Consider the following 23,885-nt stretch of genomic DNA (forward strand, 5'->3'; position numbering starts at 1 on the left):
ACTTCTGTTTAGCTTTCTGTGCTGTTTCCAGTTATTTTGGAAAATCTCAGTAGATCATCCCCCTGAAGCCTACCCCGCAGAAGAGCTGTAGTACAAACTATCTCAGCAGCTGACTACTCTTTCTGCACCTGCTCTGACGAAGTGCCAGAGAAATATTTATTTTCTCTAGCTGCTAGCAGGTTCAGTTTATAAAACTGGATTTCGCTGTGGCATGAAGCCCACGGTGCACAAAGTTCTTCAGTTGCAGCTGGGCACTGTAAAGGTGAATTGGTATAAAAATACCCGAATACAACTAAGAGTCAGAATCGAGGTTCTGATCTTGACCTACAAAAAGGGAGTTCTTTTGCACGTTCATTTTGTAAATAAAATGCTAACGTCATTCTGCTCTAAGCAAATCTGAAATTTTGAGACCGTTAACATTTAATTCAGCATAAGAATCCTTGTTTCATTTTTATTTTTTTATTTGTGTTGAGGCACTACATTATTCTGGACCATCTACATATCCTTTCACAAGGTAAGGATTTTTCCACATAGTTGTTATATCTGTCTCAGCTCAGGAATTCTCCTCTATCTCAAGCAGTCTTCTCTTTATACACAACATATTTTTATACCTGAGAGCAAAAATAACCACCCCCCCTCTCCTGCAGTCCTCCTACTCAGACATATAATGACCAGCCTGGTTTCACTTTTCATTACTAAGCCATCCGTTAGCCTTAGGAACAAACAAAACCTAATCTCAGACAATAGTACAATGCTGTCAGACTTCCCCCTCAGCGTACTTAAAGACCTGTGACAATATCAAGCTCATCAAAAGGACCCAGGCTCCCAGAGAACAGAGGCCATGGTTTCCAGCTGTGAAACCCTGATGGACCTGTCTCACCGAGAGCAATCTCAGTGACGAGCTCAGCAGCATTACAAAGAGTTGCACATCTGTGTCATGGCTTTTACTTAGACCTGAACCATTTAGCAATGTGTACCATACCATGATACTTTTCAGTGTGAAATCAGCATATAACCCCTTCAGCCTTTCCCACATAATTTCTAGTTCTCAGAGTTAAGGATTTATATTTTTCCTACTGTTTTATATTGTATAAAGCTATGTAACCGATATTATAAATCTATGCTGTGAGATACATACATCCCCTAAATTTGGCCTAGCCTTTCCCAGTGCTGAAGCCATCACTCTTCTGCCTTGGACAGTGCAAGAAATGGTAGGTCACAATGGAAAACAGCAGTGAGGTTTTAATTTCTTCACCCTCAGTATGAATATAATTTAAAACCCAACACCCATCTCCAGTGCATACTCAGAAATAGAGATAATATCACAAAGGATAGGGACAACTTCACTTTCATACTTGAGAATTCATTTGTGTATAAAATAGTCATTTTGTAGTCAGGCATGGTTACACCTAAGAACATGGCATCCGATTTTCAGAGGCACAGAACATTTGCATCTCCCGCTGAAATCAATAAGAACCATAGGAGTTCAGCACCTTTAATCAATAGGACCAGTGATTTGCAAGTTCAAATCAGCAGCTGATAAAAAAGTAAGCTATCATGGAGAAAAATCCTACTTACTAATGAGCTAAAAATGACTGACTAGATGAGCAGTCACATCATCAAACACTGTGTTGTTTTTTTTTAAAGAAAATGGCATGGTATGAAAACTGCAAAAAAATATTGTATTTCTTATTTTATCTCTTGTATTTGCCTTGTATACTTTTAAATTTCGGTTGAATTTCTTCTTTAATTATTGATACCTTCCTAGGCTTTTATTACAATGAGATTAAAAAAAAAGAGAATATTTAGTACACCACTCCACAACGGTAACCTATTTTATACTGTTTATACTAACACAGACCAATAATAGATGAACAGAGAGACAGAAGTATTGACTGCATTGAATCAAACAGATATGGTCTCATATTTTGTGAGATAATTAGGAATCTACGTTATAGACTTGACTATAGCCTACAGTTTGCTAGTCCTCATTTTACTTACCAGATTTGAACGCTATTTCAAAAGTACTTCCTAGTACTGTTAAAGAAATTTCACTTTTCGTTTCCACACTGCCCCTTTGCAAGGTGTCATCTCCATAAATATATGTGAGCCTAGACTAGAGACACGTATCCATCTCAGTCCTTTGAAACGCCTCATGCCAGAGAAATACACATCAACAAACAGCCAGAATTTATCTGCTTCTGTTTTACGATCAAAAATAGAAAACCTTTAAGGCAGCTTATGTAATATGAATATGAAATACTTATGTATTTCAATAATTTTCCCTATAGTAGTCAGATTTTTTTTCCAATATGAGCACTGATTTGCAGATTTGCATAAATCTTTAAAACACACACAGCTCGTATGCCCCCAGACACAGCGAGTGCTAGCAGGCAGACTGCCCATTCCACATTTCCATTGCACGAGTAGATAACTTGTTTTCCCTAGTCAGTCTTTCACTCCAGTGGCAATTTCACTCTGCCTTAATCCAGTGCTCTGCTGGCTTCAGAAAGCCCTGGATGGGCTCCTGGGAGCCACAGGTGAAGCTGCCACAGTGCCTGGACACACCGAGGACGTGCCCCAGCATCCCCCTCCTGCTGGGTGACACAGCCCTCACCTGCCTTACTGACCTCTTTGTGGGAAAAGTTGAGCAATGGGCCCCAGGTTGGCATGAATGCATTAAAGTTGTCAACATATATGAAAGTATAGAAGAAATATAAAAGCATATATGCTTTTATTTAATAGAAGATAATTCAAGACATTTATGGTGAGGAGACCAAGCACATGCACTATGAAATGAGCATTTCTTGTAGTAACTACTATAACTCTAAAACCTATTCACAGAAATTACTCTTACTGAAGTGAAAATGTGTTTTACTTGATAAACTAAATATTATGACTACAGATTTTCAATAAATCAGCTGTTATACAACCATTTATGAAGTTCTGTAATTTCCTTACTGTCCATGTAGTAGTCAGATTTATTTCAGCATGTAGCAAATAATAAACATGCTGATTATAGAACAAAAATGGAAACAGATTTTTTTTAAACTGACTATTACTTCAAAGGAGAGAAAATACAGAAGTATGTGTTCTCAAGTAAAAGCTTCTCTACTGAGTCTTGCTGATAACAGCGAAAGGCTAAAAAATAAAATAACAAAAATATTTTGATACTTCACCTTTTGACTGAAAAGAAATCACAGCTTGGAGCACTTTGGTGCAGGTTTCAGTTCATCACAAATACAAGACTACTTGCAAATTTTTGATCTGGAATAAGGACTGGATTTCCAGGACTTTGTGAATGCTCTAACTTGAGGCTGAGATCTGGATTTATTTTTGACAGTATCAAGTTATTTGTTGCATCTAGCAGCAGTGCGAGATATTTTAGAAAGTGCATTTAAGTTACCAGGTAAGGGGAAGAAAAATCTTAAATTTTGATCTATGTTCAATTGGCCAAAAATCACAGATCATTATTGTTTAATGCAGACTATAACATAAAATGTAATGTTGAAAACAACTCTGCCTTTACAAACTCGCCCTTATTCTTCCCGTAACAATGATGGAGTTGATCCCAGGTAAGTCTGCCCCTGGGATTATTATGAGTTCTGTTTTACAACTTAGACCCAAGTCTGTAGTATTGCTCAGACCTAACTCCCTTTGTCATTAAGGAAGCCCTCCTGGAGGGAGGAATGAGGGGTCAGACCCAGTGGAAGCATGGTGAGCAAAGTAATTGCTGGAGTGAATTTTAACCTCGGTGTTACATACAGTTTGATTTTGTATATTCAGCTACTCTCATTTGAAACATTCACATTTAAATTCTGGACATGGAAAAATATGCAAAATATGAAACCCTACAGAGCAACCAAACTTTGAAAATAGTTTATATTCTGTTCTTCATACCTAACAAAATTGAAGGAATTAAGGTACCTGACTCATAAGAATGGACCATGAACACAATTAAGTATTGCACCAATCAGAAATGGACAGCAGATATTTAATTTGCGAGAAGCTAGCTAATACCTGCATTTGCAGAAAAACTTAGTAAACTGAATAATTTCTGGGGCAAATAAGGGCAAATAACTGCATCTTAGAAAATCTTTTAAATTAGAATTTCCGGTTCAGATATTTAGATTATGCTATTAAAAAACCCCAAACACTAGAACTACCAATAATTTGTAAAATTCAAAAGTACATTAATTTTACCTAGTTCTGCCTAAATCAAGAAAACACGTTATACTTTTATGTTACCAAGTTAAGAGAAATACAGACGTGTCTACAAGAAGTTCATATAGAGCTTTTTAAATTAGTGATATGGAGCACCTGCAGCTTTCTCAGGCTGATGACATATAGCAGAACATCTCAAAAAGTTATAATTTTTTCAGTGGCAGGCAATCTAAGCAGGCAATGCTTCATCCAGGTAAAATTGAAATGGCGTGGGTGGGACATATACGTATCAAACAGATGAGGCTGCAAAAATTATATAGCCAGTCCTAACTGAGGGCATATGCTCACCAGCTGTTATGTAAATCTGCAATTAATGTAGCTTAATAGATCCTCAGGTGCTATCTAATAATCATACACCAGAAATGATCAAATCTGCTTTCCCATCTGCATTAGATCACGATGTCAGGAAAAAAAACCCTCCTGATGAGCATCTCACTGAGAATAACAAGAACTTTGTCACTATGGGACAAAAAGTACAGTGGGAAATATAAGTGACTGGAATTTTCATAATTTTAATCATAAAGATGTTTATTCAGGGAATACAGAAAACCAATGGTTGCTTTTCTGTTTGGAGGTATACCTCAGTATCTCCATACCAGTTTTACCAAGTATGACCTTCCATGTAAGCCCAGAGTTATTCCCACCCAAGTTATAAGGTGTTGGACAGATACTTTGGCTCCTGCTCATCTGAAAATTGGCAACTAAATCAACAGAGTGTGTGTGTGAAAAAATGCATCACATTAGCAAAAATTCATTAGATTTTCACGTTTATAGAAGCCACAGCCACACTCTAAAATTCAACAAAATTAAAGTTCCATAATATTTTCAATTCAGATAGAAATTAATGTTCAGCCAAAATGCCATATAGTAAGTCAAAAAGATTTGCTCTTCCACGTACTATTTTAATCACAGTGACTGCAAGCCCACCTTCAATATATCTACCTTCCAAAAAAAGAAAAGGAAGGAGTTTCTAGCTATTGTGATAAATCCTGGCAACCTATCATGATAACAAAATTGCAAATTTACTTACCAAAAATGAGCTTGAAATTAAGTTAATGCACTTCAATCTATGTAACATTTTTCTGAAACATAAATTCAATACAGGGACAGCAAAATATATTGTAGAAAATGTGGCTTAAAATGCTACATAATTTTAGAGCTAGTTGCAAGTCTATCCAATGAAATGCATATTAAAGGGAAAACAGGAAAGATTTAAACTGTGACCAGATTGAAGAAATGAAATAAGGTAGCCAAACAAAAGACAACGTAAAGTTACCAATATTTTTTCAGCATAATTATATAAGAGCAACAATGTTGTAAGCCTTGATATGAAAATCAGATGTTTAATTTAAGAAAAATATCACAGCAATTAAAATCAGTAGGAGTCCTCTATTAGTATAAACATATCATCTTGAATAATATTTCTTTCTCTAGTAGACAGTAGTGAGGTTAACACAGTAGAAAGTTATTGAGAGCTCCACATTGTATTCAACCTCTGGCCAACATAGCATTTCGCTTGCCAGAATTTACAAAGGACCCACTGGCAAACACCACTGGTAAATCACAACGTGTGTTAGTGTAAAAACAAGCATGACAACAGAGCAGAAAAGGTAACAATTCAGCGTAGAAAAGAAACAGAGGCTTACCGATAACATAGGCTAGCAACAATGCCAGTGTAACTGTAATGGCAGTAGCACTCAAAGCAGTGCACTTCCAGTTGCAACACCTGTAAGGTTTGTTAAAAGTGAAGGCAGGTCTGGAAAATGTACTTCTAGGAAGAGGCCTAGGAGGTGGAGAGTAAACAGTATTGGATGTTAAAGGGTAGTTCTGACTGGCTGCACTGAAGATAGCTGAAGACCCCGATCCATGTTTAAATAGGAAATGCCTACGAAAAGAAGACAAAGAACCACATTGTAAAAACCAGTTTGCACTGTAAGAAGTGAAAGGAACTATTAAGCATTGCATGATAAATATTGCATGCAGCATATGGAAAATATAAAAGACAGGAAAAGGTATATTTGAACATCCTCTGTCCTAGAAGTATAACTTTCAGTGAAACAACACAAACGCATCCTAATGTCCCGCCCAGGATGTCCAGCAGCACGGAGGACTTGGCTTTTGGCAGCACCGTGCCCAGGGCTCCTCCAGGACCCGCAGCTCTGTGCACCTCATCAAGGCTGTGAGCGATGGGGGGACTTTGGCCAGCAGCACCCACCCTGCCCACAAACACAGCCAGGGGTGTTCATCTCACCAGGAGGACACAAAACATGCAATGCCACCACCTCTTTGAGTATTTGTTTTTTACTGCAGAATCTCTCCAGAGAACAGTGATCCAAAAAATAAAAAAAAAAAAAAAAAGGAGACTACTTAGTAGAAAGTCAAAGCTAAATTTGAAGGATTGTAGTTAATGTATAGGCAAGTACAATTTCTTTAGTATTCTTAATTGAGCTATTTTGTGAGCAGTTTTTCTTCAAATATTTTTGCTTACTATGGTGACTCTCATCATACCAAGAAAGAATTCATTTGGGGAGCTATTTCAGCATGGGCTGCAGAACTGATTGACTTCAAGGAAAAAAAGCGAACATCTCCATTAGCACAAAAATAAGGCACAGAACGTGCCTTGCAGTACAGGCACTGGTGCAGAAACACAGAGTAGTTAACTGTAGGAAGATGGACGATATTTAGGACTGACAAGTGCTCCCCAAGAGGATTAGGGAAAAATATTTAACTTTAAACAATAATTTACAACATCGTGTGCTCAGAAATTGTGGCAGAAAGAGACACATCCAGGACTGATCACACCAAACATTCTTTTGAAAACCAGTATTTTTTTGGCCCCTCTTTCTTTTATGTAAGTGGTCAAACTTCTTGAGCGTGCTCTTTTCTGACAGATGTGCATCTACATCTCCTGCCGTCCAGATCTAAGCCTCTCTGGGAGCCTGTTAGCTCACTTCTCTGCCTCAACCCATGAGGTCAGAGGTGAGAAGTGAAGGAGCAGAGGCTCTACACAGCTGGCAAGAACAGCCCTGGCCATAGAGCTGCCACTGGAGTATTGCTTCCGCCTGAATCTCCCCAGCCTTTCTGTTTAACCAAGTAGCTCTGACTCAGAAAGGCATTTCCTAGAGAACAGAATTCAGCTCCCTGGAGCTTTGCTGTGGAAGTGAGACGCTGCTGCGAAACGGCGACCCATTTGCAGGTCAGGTGTTTTGAGCTGAGCCCCGTTCTTGCGAGCTCCAGGCTGAGTAAGAGCATCTGGGGCTGCTGCTGCTGGTTCCTGTACAACCCATATCCCCATTCCTCCATCAGCAGAGGAACGTGGAGGTGCTCTGTGGTCCTGGGCAAGCACCACCATGCCATATGTGCTGGGGCTGCCAGGAAACATATGTGGATCAATCAATCCACGCTGGTCGAATTTCTCTGCTGCATTCACAGTGGGATGTACACAGGATCAAACATTTAAGAGTATGAAACATGATTACACTGTGACATTTGACTTTAAGAATATTGTAAATACATGTTCCTGGAAAGGTAATTGCCAAAAAGGTGTAATGAGTATGATATTATGTATTTCCATTAGAATATTTTAAAAGAAAGGTTACAGTTCTCCAAAATGCCAGATTATAGAAAATAAAAAGGTATTACAGGGCAGTTTTATCTTTTAAAAGGCCTTTTATTCAGGCAGTTGCATAAAAAAGAAAGTAAACGAGAACAGTGGTAAGCTTGCTGTTCACAGTGCCTACATATCAGGATTGTTCTGATGAACCACGAGAAGGAAATTTTGCGTTACCTGTGCTGAGTATACTAGTTATTCCTGCTTCATACTTCTTGCACAAGGAAACAGCATTCAGTCAAAAAAAAGAGGACAACGCACTTGGCTGAGTATAGCACCCTGCAGTTATATTAGGCTCATTCTAATTTCCTCTCCTTTTTCTATAGCTGTAGATACATATATCATGACCCTTATTTAATAGATGGCAATGCTCTGAACAAAGTAATGTTACCTATAAACATTTGAGTTCAAAAATGCTAAATTCTAATACAGGAACATAATAAACTCCAGTGAAATACCCTGTCTACAGGACTGTATAATTCTGTTTCACTCCTATCAGGCCATCAGAATACAGTTGGCTATTTTGGTTTCAATGCTTCATTGTCACACATGAAGGCTTTTGCAAGTACATGAGGTCTTTTTAGTCAGCAGTTACAAAATATGTAGTCACTTAGACGTTCAGTAGAAAAGAACATCACAGCAAAATTCCTACTGATATTTGAGGGAGCAGACTCATCATATAAAGTAGAAAATGTATTCTTATGCATACACATATAAAATATATATACGTATATACATACACAAACGCACACATACAGATTAAAAAAATCATATATTAACCAGTCAATATTCTTTAATTGCCTTCTGAAGACGTAATGTAAAAATCCTTACTTATTTGATAATTTTTCCTTTAATTTTTTTTGGAAATTACTGCAATATGGTCTGATATTGGCAGCACTGATTGTCCTTTATGGTGCATAGCTGAAAGGTATGAGAGTAAAGGCAAGGAAATGCTGAACTGAAAGTTATCAAGTTATTATTAAGGCTCTAATAGACTTGCAATCAATAGCCAGGAATATTTTCATTCTCTTGCACAAGGATTTATAAATGTGGCTTCATAGCCTGATGGTAAAATACTAGGGTGCAGATGGATTACTTTAATAGCAGAAGAGTACAAACAAGCTGGATCCAGCTCATACCCTTGTAGATAGATGACTACGCTGACACAGAGGAGAATTTACACTGCTCTAACTTGTTCTAATAAAACTAAGATTATGGTGCAATGCTACGCTGATAGTAAGCTACCAGTGAAATAATGTTGAGAAAATGTTAAAAATCACAGTTGTTTATGCATTTCATTTTTTTTCTAGGGGAGAGTATATCGAGTACCCGAAGACATTTCTATAGAATTTGAAAAACACTAGTGGCACAAAGACAAATTTCCAAAGCTAGACTACGACTATGTTCTCATAAACACAGACGACTACTCATCTGTCTAAGCACACCACTGTTCCCAAAGGACATTAGGACACGCTAAACTGTTGCTATCAATTCTATAGAATCAGGCTCTCTAAAGAGGAAAACAATAAAAATCGCAGTTCAAAAGTTTATATGTGACTGGTATGTGCTTTAATACTCGATCTAAGAGAAAAGCTAAGGCATTTTTTTTTAACTGAAATACAAAAAAATCATATAATTTTTAAGAATGATTGATAAGACTATTCATTTTAAGTGAGGAAGTTCTAAAATATTCACAAAAACATCAAAACCATTCATAAAGATGAAGACAATATTCTTTTAAAAAGAGAAGTACAAGACATAATCTGCAAAGCATCTGTTCGTGAAATAAAAAGTCACTTATTACACTGATAATTCCAAGACATTAAAATATTCAAGGCTCAGTAATAATTTCACCATCTAAAAAACACAGTTGGAAAATACTAATTCTTTTTAAAAGTAACCACAACGTCTATCTACCTATCTGTCCATTTGTTCATCTTGACAAAAATTCCAAACTCTGAACTCTTTCAAAAGCAAAACTGACAGAAAGGAAAAGACTCTCCCAGACTCACAAAAATCATCAACTTGATCTGGAGCCAAAGCCTTAATGAGCTGCTTGCAAACTTGGGTCATGCTCCCGAAGACACTACAGCAGCCATCCAGCCCCTTGTGCAGGAGGCATCGACTGATCAATAGCGAGGTGTAAATCTGCTACGTTGACATGCCCAGTAGAGAGATAGGGACCAAGGGACGGGAGATGCTGGGTAGTTCAGGTGACATAAGGCATGAAATCAGACCTCTTAGTCCCGCTGATCACAGAATAGCTTGCTTTCTGTGAAGATGAATGTTCATGGGGCTCATCTAAGTGCTGTTTTTCAGCAATAAAAGGAATGGCATATAACTCCAAGAGTAAAACTCATAGAAAAATGATGAATTCTCAGATAGGAGAAGGTGAGAGAATGGGAGTTCATTTCTTTCTTTACATCCTTCTCTATCTGGATGTTTTGTTATATACTTCTGGCTTCTTCTCTGGAGTGGTAATGCAAGTCCTGTAAAAGCTACACATGAAGCAGCATCCCAAACAAATTTACGTAAATAAATAATTCTATTACAGAAACTAGATTAACCCCACACAGAATTCCTTAATTAAATTCTGAGAAAATATTTTGATATCCCAGTAATGTATTAATGTCCCTCAGCTTTGTCGAGGGCTTGATACCGCTTCTCTAAGTTCTATGCATTTGCCCTGTGCCTGGCACCTGTAGGCCTAGAAATCCACTTTCATTTGGACCTACAACACGTTTTCCTTCATTTTCATTAAAAGTTACAGATTTGTAAGAGGAAAAATGAAGAACAAAATAAGATTTGAAAAGCAATCCACTGCAGGAGTTAGGAAAAACACAAATGCCAGAAATCTTGCAATACCAAAAAATTAGTCTGCATTTCTCCTGGGTAAACCAAGTAGATACACATTTGTACCTGTATCACATCCAAGAAATAGTTACTAAAGCATAATATATTACTACTTAGCTAAGTGATAGGAAAGCTAAGAAGCCTCCAGTTTGATCATGTAAATTTTTCAACTTCTTTTCAAACAGTTCTGTAACTGTGTGTTTGTATATATATTTAATTGTATCTCTATACCAATGCTTAAGTAGGCAATTGAAATAAAATTTGATTTAGATGTCAAAAGAAGTGCAAAGGGATTTTTTCAGAGGCGTAGCTGTTGAAACATAAGAACAATTCTGATTTTTGTGAAATCCAGAAAATATGTAAAGATGGTAGCCAAAAGGAATTTGGAACTGAAACAGTTGTCCTACTTTGGCAAATATCAAACAAGCCCACTGTTAGCTGACTCTTCTAAAACAGTTAAAACTTCCTGTGACACTGGCAAGAAGCAGAAACTTGCTCTTTACTGATTTTTTATCTATTCTATTACATACAAGAAATGGGAAAGGGAGAAAAAAAAACACACAAAAAACACATGAACATCTAAACGTAGATAATAATCAGATAGTTTGTAATAGTTAGTAATCAGATAATTAGATAATAAACATCTGTTTATAAACTATTCCTTTATCTCCCATACTCAGCAAACCATTTAGCATAAAAACAAGGCAGCTATGCTAAGGGAAAACAACACACCTATTTGGCAAAAGAAGATATATGAACCATACTGTCTTCTTTAAAATCTACCCAGCAAAACTGTATGGAAATTATAAGACATGACTTATAATTATAGTTAAAATCAGACCCATAATTTTATCCGGTGCAATGCTATGCCCTGTTTTATCTTTCTGCTTACAAGAACCGTAGGAAAAACAAAGTTCAAGTGTGAAAGAAGAGGGAAATGGCCATGAACAATATTTATCTAACTTATTTTATCATTCTATTTTTATGTATATAATTGAAATACATTTAAATCCCACCAGGGCATTGTGTCTGTGAATACAACCGCTTTGTTAAAATTTCCTCTTTTGAGTGGGACTTGTCTTTTGAATCATTCACATAGAGTTGTTTCCCTTTATTCATTCTTAGTTACTTTACATAGTGTTTGAAAACCTAGCCCCGTGACTCTGGACGTGAAAGGATGTACAGAGAACCTGTATCCCTTACTTAGTACTTCAGTACAGCGCAACAACAGTGACACGATGATGACTCACTGGTCTGTCGTTGCTGTAGGCAAGCTAAGTCTGCTAACCAGGTGACTAAAGCTCCTGGCAGAAATCTGGAACAATAATTCTATAAATACAGGATGGTGCCAAAATCAATCAAGAACAGCTTCTAATACGGAACAGTTGTCTAAAGTACAATTGTCTTCTGGTTTCATTGACTGTTTAACAAAAAAAGATAAAAACTACCACACTGAAGGCAGAAATTACTCTCGTATAGATCAGTATGTGCTTTATCAGTATGATACACTTTGACGCTGTTACATTAATCTAGTATTTTTAAAAAATGCTTTTCTGTGCCTTAGGACTTTCCTTTTTGCTACAATTCAGGTGACCTCTGAGTGAAACTGATCTAAATACACAGATGTTAGTGAGGCAAGGAAGGAATAAGGGAGCTTGTGGTTTCATCTATATTTTCAGTAGTATATTAATTTTTGTCTTGGAAAATCAAAATAGTACTTACAATAATATTTACATAGTTTCTATAAAGAATAGTATGTAATACTTGCAGAATACTGTAAAACCATGAAACAAGAAAGAAAAATTACTAATATTGTGATTTTTTTGCTTATATTCTGTGGTTAGAAGCATGGCTTAAAACAGATAAATGAACATGAGATAACTAAAGTAGACAGAGTTGCCCATAGTTCTCTTTGCCATGAATTTCCTCCTGTGGGTATTCATGCATATTCCAACTGAATTTATTACCAGAATTTGAGTCTATGTCCAAATACCTGCACTCCCATGCACATGGTCAAAAGCCAAGGTGTAAAGTGACAAATGCCACTCACTCAACAAATTTTACTGGATGACAGGAGCATATTTCCTATGGAAAATACTATCTAGTTATCCAAAACAGATTTCCTAGAAATAGCTATCCAGAGAACAGATACACATTTTCAGGCAATAACATTTCACATATACTTTTTTATCTTAAAAATAAAAAGATAAGGTACTCTGCAGATCTATGACCCTTTCTACTACTATAGTCTCTGTTTTCCAAATCAGCCTAGACCTGTTGTATTAATATGTAATTATTTTTCTCTTTCCAAATTTATACTCATTCTCTTTCAGTTTTTGTAAATGAAAATACTGGTCTTTACAGAAAGCTAACAGGCCTACTTGCTTATTGCTGGCCATAAAATAACAACATGTCTTTAACTTTTATTTATCACTTTCTATACTATTCCATTACTCAAAATAATGAGCAAAGACTATCTGCAGCATGATGACCCAGGTTACTATAAAGCTGCACAAAGACTTTTATACGTACAAAAACATTTATACAAACAAATACTATCACACTGTTCCAGGGAAAGCCAAACCAGAGCTTTTCCCAAAGAAAACTAACAGTTATACACGAACAATTTAAGTCGCCTCATTGGCCAAAGTGACTGGATCTCAAATTATTCAAAAGAAGGACCCTCAAGTACCATAGCTGCCGACATTAAAATTGTAATTCATTGTAGCTGACAAATGTTTACATTTTTATTTCCATACAGGATGGTATCTTTCCTGCATTATTAAAGTTAAGGTCATATTTACAGCTTTTATTTTAAGTTCATTGTCATATTTACCGTTTTCAATTCATCTTTTACAGTTTAGAAGTCTTAATTTATTTTTTTTTTCTGTGTAGTGGAAACACATGGGACTTGGACTGGATTTAAGCCCCTTGCCACATGTTTGTTTTTTAATATGATCAGCTTCTCTACAGGCTGGATTTATTGTTTAATTAGGTAGAAAATGACTAAATACAAGAGAAATGTCAAAACAGCAAATACTGAACAAGACTGTTGGAAGGAAGGATCATAAATGAAGCTCCCCCTGCATTTATATTTTTGGAATAACCACAAGTGTGGTTATTTAACTCAGGAGAAGGCTCCATTCACAAACAAGTTCCTAATGAATTGCATTGCTCAAATAGTAATTGTCTCCTTGCTTGGTGGTTTATGATCATCAACACCTGTGTGCCTCGGGAGCTATAAAAGCCATTCTGTTTGCTATGGAAACCTTGAACTGGGAAAAAAAAGGAAGGCACAAAAGTGCTTTCTGTATCTCTGCATTGGGGGTAAGATTCTCAGGATGCTCAAATAAGAGTGCAAGGAGAACAAATAAATCTTCAAGAGCTCATTCTCAACTGCTTTTGTGCGTGCACATTTATATATATGTATTTTCTGTGATTATTTCTGCTTTTAGCCCTACTTCAGCTTAGACCGAGAGTCAGTATGCACAGGTTTTTGTAGTTTGAAAGCCCATCAATGTTCATTTTGAAGGGCACAAATAATTATGAGCTTGATTAAAAAAGAACAAGGGAAAACCATACTACTGGAAAACCATACTACTGAATGTATCTCTTGCTAAGTGATAGTTGCTAAGACCTCCCCGGTTCTAAAAAGTATCATAAACAAGATGATATCTTTAGGAAAACAGAAACCCAGTGCCTTAAATAGGCACCTTAAATAACTATATAATACAAAAAGGAAGGACCTCATCTATATGAGGAGCTAAATACACTTCTTAACTCCAAAACTGTCTAAGTCTTTAAGTATTTAAAGACATAATCAAACTTTAGGGCTCTGAAATATTGCTGAAGAGTAACTAAAAATCACAACTGCCTTGAACCCCAAATACTTCTCCTATTAATCTAGTATTTTAGTACTTCAAAGTTTTATAGAAATTAATGATAATTGAATTTCAGGTTCATGGTCTGGTACCTTACTGTCCCTTTAGAGGAGCTATTACCATGGTGATAAGATTGCTTAAATTAAGCTGTCTTCTTCACAGTATTTGGCTCATCGCCAGTGCATTGAAGGGAGATTTCAGTCCACTCAGCACAGCATTAACCTTACTGCCAACACTGCTAAATGGGTTAGGGGAACTAGAAAGAAATTTGATTTAAAAAAGGAAGGAACAAGCAAATATGTAAAACACTGAAGCACAAAACAGGACTAAAAATGAACATATTGATATAAAATCAACATGAGGGAAATTTTGATATTTAGACAGAAAAAATAAAAGATCTAATGGTTGGGTGATCTAAATGCAAAACTTAACTTTCCTCAAAATAAGCACATCCAATGGTTTATCCATGAGGGGACTGTAACATACTGTAAGGAGCATCAGGAGTAATGCCAGATAATAATCCATATTTGATGTTATATTTTTTTTTTCCTAATTTGGGAATTAGATTTAAGTGAAAACAAACAAATAGCAAGCACCAGAATAGACAAATGCAAAAATGCGAGATATATGGAAACAAACACTGAGTCAACTAACAGGGCACAGAGAAAATGAAAAACACTGCTTTGAATTGTCACGATTTAATACATACTGCATAAAATGCAGTAAGCTACGTTCAGATGGGGCTGTCAGAGATAATGACAATGTATTACACTGTAAATCATAAGATTTGAAACATTAGAGCAAAGTACCTATGAAACCTGAAAAAACAATTATTTTAGTGGAAATGGAGAGAATAGGCAATAGGTTGCGAGTACTTTATTCTGGGGGCGTAGAAAAAAATCAATTTACATAAGAGCCCAATAGCATTATCCTAAAAAAGAGAATTGATGTTTCCTGTGTTTTTATGTAGTGCGAGAGATCCTTGCAGTCTTTTTCCAGCCATACTTACAAATTAGTTTTCTGTGTGACACAATGAAATTACTGCATTCTCGTAAGTCATTTTAATAATGAATAAGTTGTTTTCAAAACTGTGTGCATGGATACAGACAGAGCCTGCATCTGCATTTGTGGGCACGTTGCAGCGCCCAAGGCTTCAGCACAGTCAGCCGGCAGCATGAGCTGGGACATATCCTGCAGATCCAGTTTTTCTCCAATTTCTAGAGGTACTCTACGACTTGTATTCTGAAGTTTTAAGGTGTTCCTAATTCCTGTGTTCATTTAGGTTGTTTACAATCACCACCAGGCCGAGAACTGGCCTTGGCAATGACAGAGCTCGAGACTGGGCTTGGCTTTACCAAAGGCTTGTGTGAACTCGAACAAGCCATTGCCACTTTCCAAGTCGGTATCCTCAGTGAACAGTTGGGCCAGAAAGTCGAGTCCTGACATGACTGGTTTGTGGATCAGTCCATGCATATAACACCTCTAGATGAAGCACTGAACTGAGCTCCTGATTTGCCCTTTTCAATTAAAATATAACCAGGTTTTACTCTACAAAAAACCTCTTAGAACACAGACCTCATTAAACGTCTCTACTACAGCCCCTTTCACCTAATGTAGGTTTCAAAAACCAATTGTGCACAAATACATCTCTAATCAGAGTATGTTAAACATTTTCAGAACTATAGAATTTTCTTTTACATAAATATGATGCATTATCTTCATAAGCAGCCTCATAAACTTGCTTCACTTCTCATTATCTGGGGTGAACAGGATTTACAGTCACACGATTAGTTCTAAGGAATCTGTTCCTGCCTGGAAAGTGTCTCATACTACGTGGCTGGAGCTAAACCATGCAAACACATGTGCAGTTTGTGTATTAACAGGAGATACAGTTGGATAGAAAAGCTGAACATGTGCATTCTCATTTTTGCCCAGTTATTACAGTAGGGAATAAATTACTGTCTCTAAATCTTCTTTTTGATTGCAAATGTTCCAAATTAAAAAAAAAAATCTGCTTGGACATATTAGTATGCACATATTAGGTAGATTTTGTGCTATTAAAGATTTAGCACAGAAATACAGCTGCCATTGACATGTTTCCCTTTATTTTGCAGGATTATTTTTAACGGACAGCTAAACATTAATGCAGGAGGAAGGCAAGAGAATCCAGATATTAGGCCAAAGTATTTGTTCAATTCTGGCTGAATCACTCCCTGTTAAAGGCAGAAAAAACAAACAGCGAGCCCTGCTTTTTCTCTAAGGCTATGCCATGTACTAGAGACTTCTGAGAAGTGTTAATCACAGATGTTCTTTATTACAAAGCTCCCGTGCTGTATCACTTGTCTCCACATACACTGCAGGTACATCTTGGGAATGGTCTTGCAGATTCTACTTGCAGATTATGCAGCCTTTCAGCCAGCTTCAGGGGAGGCTGCAGCGAGCTGCTGGAGGGTGCATGAAATCAGCTGAAACAACCACTGAAGGTTAGGAACATGGAAAATTCCCAGTTAGTGAATTGCCAAAGGGTTGCCCCTACTATGGTTTCCAGTCTGAAAAACGAATCCACTGCACAGCCCTTTCATCAGTATCCAATTATATAGATTATAGAATCAAGTAGATATACAGATATTACACTAGAAAATGTACTTTATGAGAAGTTTCAAATCTGTAAAAATAATAACAAACAGAAAAAAAAAACAAACACAGAAGTGAACACTTAAAATTGCAAAGTATTTTTCCCAGCAAGGAGGTTTGAAAAGAAAATAGTGAATAGGGATGCAGAAGAGCTAAATAAGATCTATTTTAGTGTTGTCTGAAAACAATCAAAAGGTACTTAGTGGGTACAGAATGCCTAAGGAGTAGTCTTCTGTGTAGCAGACAGTATAGATAGATAAGCTTGTGACATCATGAATGGCAGACATTTATCTTTATAAAGATTATGTAAATAGAAGCTCTGATTCCAACCATCTATTCAATATTGATTTTTTTAAAGTGCATTTAATAAGAAATAGAATTTCAGTGATACTTGAGTATTTGCATTTGAAATTTGTACTTTTTATTATTTTCAATGAATATTATTTCACCATTATTCTGTTATCTGATTTTTGTTCTTTTTGTCCTTAACTTCTCAGTTTAAATAAGTTAAATATATTCTCCTTTGACTCAATTTTAAATGACAAATTTCTGTTCTGAAATCTGGACAAATGTAGTTAAGAATGAATGTAATACAAGTATTTGCAAAATTACTTTCAGTTTGTCTGTCTGATTTTATTTTGAATAAACACAACGAGATGAAGAACTAGCTGAACTAAAATTTTGTTCATGTTCACTTTTGGAGGAAAAGTTTCCATCCTCCTTCATTCTTTTTGTGATTTGTCCTTAGGACAAATAAAGAAAGCTTTATTGCAGAATGAATCAGCTTATTCCTGAATCCCAACTTAACAGCCTTCAGAGAAGAAATACTTAATTTGACACTTCTGATTAGCAGCAGTTAAGTGTTTAAAGATGTATATTAAAATTAAATTATGTAATAAAATAAAAACAAACTTCCCATAAAAGAAAAAAAATTAGGTCCCAGTGATTAATTGTGATAAATGGCCACTGGACGTGTGCATTAACAACAAAACACTTCTATGCATATTGCCTTACATTCTGTAGTTCAGATTAGTTGAATGTCAGACATTCATCTGTGTGTCACCAACCACCACCTTAACAGACAGTTATGCACCTCCTATGTTTGACAGTGCTAAAAGCTAAAGGAAACCCTAGTCCAAACTTGAAACTCTGCTCACAATAAAGAGGAAGAAGGTTGTTCAAGGGCTTGTTTTAGGGATAAAGTCAGCAAACACAGCTGTAGTTAAAAGCCATCAAATTAGCTAATACTTCACAGGAATGAAAAAGCTTATGGTCAAAGACTCAGAGGAAGCTGTGCATGTACCTCTGCAGGCAGAATTTTGGGTTCTGAATCACAGGTTTGCTGAATACATAGCGTATTTGCTTTCCATTATTTTTCAGAACAGAGTATTAGTGTAAATTGTGGCTGATCCTGCAGTTGAACCCTTCCTCCCTAGTTCCCAAATGTAAGGCTCTTCATGCTCCATACATCTCTTGGACCTGTATCACTTCTCTATTATCAAATGATCATCAAATGATGTTCTTTGTGTACACGTGCAATAACATGTTTAAATATGCCTTGAGGGAAATATTATTTTAGTATTATTTAGTATTATCTTAGTATTATTTTTATTACATCATTTCTTATCAACAGGAAGCCAAATCCTGAACACTGACCTACTCCAGGAGTGTCAGAACAAACCTTCTGTTTGTTGATTACAAAACGTCCCTGGGAGAATGTGGGATGGTCATACAAATAGAGGAGTACAAATCTTTGCTGCACACACCTCTAACATACTTATGTAACCTATGCACCTTAAGAAAATCAATCTCTTCCCAAACTTTGCAAAACACATGCTTTTACAAGCATTGACAATCTAGATGAATCAATTAAGAACGATCTTGCATGGCTACACTATATGCCTCAAATCTAAATGCTTTGGCATGTCCCGAATGACGACCTTGCATTCCCCACCATCTTCACATACCAACATCAGGCCTCCAACCCTTTTTTTTTTTTTTTTTTTTTTTTTAACATTTTTAAACCTGTATAGAGCAGGTTGGTACATACCTGGTTTCCAGCGGTATGTTGCTGTTCAAGACCCAGCTGTTATGGAGATGCACCGAATCTTGTGTACTGGTGGGGGGAGTGGGGGCAGCAGGGCTGGGCTGGCTGCGGGTCGTCATTGACCTCCTCTGAAGTGTGTCGGCTGCCGGCGGTGGTTTCCTGGTGCAGGTGCATGCATGCGGTGGCGGAGGCGGCGGCGGCAGGGGTCTGAACGTGAACTGGTTGTGTGGGCTCCCCGGCATGTCTGAAAGGACACAGAAGGGAGACCCATAGGCTTATTGTTTTGAAAGGACGGGGAGAGCATGAGGATGATACAGCATTTGATGGGATTAGAGCATTGTGCAACTGATCATGTTATTAACTCAGGTGTCTGTAAAATGTTGGTGTGGTGCGAAATAATTTAAGGTGCAACACTTTACTGAAATGATGAGTATTAGACACAGATGTACCCTCCAGCACTGAAGTTAGAGCAACAACAACAACAACAAAAAAAAAAAGTAGAAGAAGATATAACCTTCACTCAATTTGTCATAGGATTTTTTGGGGAGGAGGTTAAAGAACAAATAAATCAAGTTGACATTGAATTGCTGCACAGATACCAACTGATTTCATCGGGTATAAATCTCATTTAAGAAGAGCTGCAAAAGAAATAGACACAGTACAAGAATTATTCTCTCACTTAAAATCAAGAAAGAAAATAACTGAATAATTCCTACCGCCTAATAAATACCTTCCATAAAATAAGATCAATGCATTTCTACTACTCTGGTACTGCATTTGTTAACTGAGCGCTGGGAAAAGGCTCTCTGAACGACTACCTGAATGATCCAGATACCTGGAGAAAAGGGCTCGTGGCAGCGTGCGGGCTGGCAAAGAGCTCCAGCCACAGGAGAGGCTGGGATGGGTGATGGGTATGTGATGAGCAGTGCATGGGGGGCACCCATGGGCCTGCCCCATGCAAATACAGAAGATGCACATACCGTGCAGCGGAACTTGGAAGGGACGATGAAACCGTGTTTGTCTCCCACAGGAGTGTCCAAGACCTCTCAGTGCAGCATGAGATGCGGCTATGGAGAATAGAGGCAAGAAATCCCTTTCTAAATGAACAATAACAAATAATTTGCAAAGAAGATGCTGATAAACATTACTGCTGGATTGGGTGAGCTGTGAAGCTATTAACCTGAAACTCCTCCGGCTAATTTCCTCCAGCCTAGTATGTCTTAATCCCATTCCTACACTCACCCTCGCTCTCCCTGTCCCCTCAGCCAACATCCAGTTGCATTTGCACAAAACCAGCTGGAGCAGAGCTCTGATGAACCTGAAAAAATTCCCTGCAAGGAACTACTGCCGCCCTCCATTACAACATGTGCTTTCTTCAAATTATGACATGGTTTGTCTTCAAGGTGAAAGATGAAAGCGTGCCCTTTCCCTTCTTGGAATGGCTGGCAGGAAAAAAAAGGAAAAAAAAAAAAAGCACTTTTTTCTCTGTGACAGCCACAATTTGCCCCAGCTGGAGAACCAAGGTTGTTTAGTGCTCCACATAAGCTCCTCTGTGCTGCAGTAAGCAAAGCTGTCACGGATTTGGCCCAGACTTAATCCTTTTAATTTCATTGATCTTTTATCAAGGCAGTATTCTTACAGTTGCATTAAGGTTTACACTGCAATATTAGTTTGCATATACCAGAAAAGCATTTCTAAGCATATTAGAAAATTGGAGACCTCAGTAAATTAAATCACTGGAGTCAACAGTCCAGAGCTCTGAAATAATCTGCTAAGGCACTTTCATATAATAATCTCAGTAAATCCTGTATCCTGCTATTTTAGAAGGGAAATCTACCAAAATTTTGGACATATTATTTGATGTCCAGCATCCTCTAGTATGTGATCAGTGACTTTCCCTTACTTAGCGGTATCAATCTTAAATGCACTCTACAGAAGATTTGCAGGATTACCACACATCCTATCATTTGCATGACAAACCATTTTAATGGTTGTACCTCTGTCCCATCAGTTAGAAAATTACTGATCTTTGCCAGGAACACAGTCAGGCACTGCAAGGTACTTCAAAAGCTCTGTAGTAAATGTTGAGCAGCCAAGGTGGCTGCTTCTCTAGGTAAATGGGAAAATCTCTAGGATCTGTATGGCAACACACCTCTTGAGTTCCTTTCTTCTCCTTTTACTGTCCCTGTCCTGTCGATAGCGTGCAATTACCTGACAAATAGTCTAGTTTGTTCCATGCAATAGACTGGTTCTGCTTTGTGAACCATGAAGCATTTCTGGTCAGTAGGGTACCTTGTATCTCTCAGTGCTATTTCTCACAATACTTTAATGCACCAGATTTCCTGGGGGATTCCTTTTTAATTATCACACTTGTCACCCCTTCCTGCAGCTCTTGGCATCGCAGGAAACCTCACATCACATTCTGAGGTATTTTGGTGATTTAAAGACAGGTCTTCTGCATCAGCCCTTCACTTCAATGAAGCGTAGCAAAGTCGTCAAGCAGAGAATCTGGCCTGAGTTTCCAATTAGTTCTTACGGACTTTCTAATTTAGTAAACTTATTTTTATTTTGCTCGAAACTAAGTCTACATCCCATTAACTTTATTTTTATACCACAAAAAAATGTTGCTTGGGATATAAAACAGCATTGTATCTAAATCTGCATGCTCACGATTCTTCAGGGCTCCGAGTAAACAGTAGACTGTAAAATAACTTCATGCAAAATCATTCAAAGACCAAAAAAGAAAGAAAAGAAGAAAAGAATTACAGAAATTTGTCTAAAATTTCCAAATTTCCAAAGTGCACAGGAGTGCTACAGAAGTTAACTTAGCTGTGAATTTTTACCCCACTGCAGCATAACGCTACCTACCCATGACAACACCTGCTTTTACGTGGAAAAGCTGCTTACAATGTTCAGATTTTATTTTTTTAGACAAAAAAGTTTATGTATGTTTGGCAAATATAACATTATTTATTTTCAAAGTGTTTATTGACATGTTAGAAGTTTCCATTAATCTAAAATTCTAGCTACTAACAGGATTTCAGCTCAGAGTTTACATTTACAATAATTTGCTACAGATCAGCTTCTTGGCTGAGCAACATGCAAAGCCAGAAGAGATGCTCCTGGGCCTCAGTGTTGGTCTTCTCATGTGGAAGGGGCACTGTCCCCACCCACACTTGCATTTAGCCCTCAGCCCCATTTTTTATTTTTTTTTTTACAGTCAGGAGGGGCAGTTTAGAAAATGTCTAAATTCATTCCCCTAAAAGTTGATTGTTTTAGAGTTCTCCCATCTCCACAGAGCACATCCAGAACTGTTAATGCTTCCTGAAGAGATAAATAGGACATTTCTGCTTTCTTTGCACTTCTTTATTGTATATCAGATCTGCTTTAACTCGCACGTTGCCCATCCACTCCATAAACTCCACTTAAACTTCTTTCAATTCATTTTTCTAGGGGTTTTATTTCATTCTTTGGTAACAGTGTTAATTTGTTCAGCTTTTTTTCTTCCGAGACATCTCTCAAACGCAAGGTACTCACCCCAAAGGAGACAATGCTGTACTGGTGCTAGCTATAAAAGACAAAAACATTTCTGGTAATTCTGCTCATTTGAAGGGTTTCTACTTGCTCTTCTTTCTTTGAAGCTTGAAAGGGGGAGTTCTAGTTTTGTCCTAAATGTTCATCTTTGGTTCTGCCTCATTCTTTTGGAAGGCCCTTGATCGATACTGAACACAGGCTGCTCCATGGCAGTGGAATATTGCTTGGTACCTCCAGCTACGGGGCACAGACCTGAACAGCCCCTTTTCAGCTGTCAAGTTCTGCTCTTGCTTTTTCCTTCAGGGGAACACAACTACTCAGATCCTTCTTTTCTCCTAGACACCCGCTTCTTAGTGAGCACAACGGTCACTGACTTGGAAACTTCCCCTCCTCAGCCCCATTTGGTTGAGTGCTGCCATTCTCTTCAAGAGCTCCTGGAGGCACAAACCAGTGGACAACATGAGCATTAACTTCTCATTCTCCTTAAGAGTCATGCTAAAATGCCTTCATAAAGATGCAGCGGAATTGCTTTATAGCCTGACAAAAATGAAGTAAGAAGCTTTATCAACTAGTTAGCTCCCAATAAAATTATTTTTGAAAATAAGCCAGGACTTTTGCTAAACCTTTTTCCTAGCAGTTCTGAAGCACACTTTACTATACTTTTCGGATCCACAAAGAAAGGGTAATTGAACTGTTTTATCATTCACTGACAAGTCTACAACAGCCTGCATCAGTACTAAGTGAAGTATATCAAAGAGAATATATTAAAAAGTAATGAACCTTAAAAGGTTTGCATCTAACCTATAGTGCTTTTGAGATATTTTAATTTTTTCAGTTCCTAAATTCATTATTTATTGGTACGTTTTTTTTACCAGACTTGTCTCAGCTGAGTATGAATTAGCTTGCAAGCTGTTATTTAATGAACTAAATAGCAGCACATGTTCAGAGATTTTCATTTAGTTTACTATTCTATGGGCATACTACTACTCAGTTACAAACCAAGAGGAGAAGGATCAAGCCAAGAGCACTGTGCACAATTTACGTAAATGGGCACTGAAGAACTGGAAAACGTTCAGTGCAGGGAAGACAAAGGATCTCAATG

The 23,885-nt window shown here is 37.3% G+C and overlaps 1 protein-coding gene across 9 annotated transcripts in view; it reads right to left on the reverse strand.

Annotated features, from left to right (window-relative positions):
- TENM1 (teneurin transmembrane protein 1) overlaps positions 1 to 23,885 on the reverse strand; it is a 332,069-nt gene that overhangs the window by 141,571 nt on the left and 166,613 nt on the right. For 7 of the 9 annotated variants that reach the window (XM_083797987.1, XM_083797988.1, XM_083797990.1 and 4 more), the window contains 2 exons: positions 19,253 to 19,493; positions 5,871 to 6,109 (listed from right to left, as the gene is read on the reverse strand). In XM_083797987.1, coding sequence (XP_083654113.1) covers positions 5,871 to 6,109; positions 19,253 to 19,493 — 480 coding nt within the window. The other 2 variants (XM_083797995.1, XM_083797992.1) reach the window with 2 other exon arrangements.

The sequence above is a fragment of the Anser anser genome (genome assembly GCF_964211835.1).
Source record: "Anser anser genome assembly, chromosome: 13".
Taxonomy (NCBI): domain Eukaryota; kingdom Metazoa; phylum Chordata; class Aves; order Anseriformes; family Anatidae; genus Anser; species Anser anser.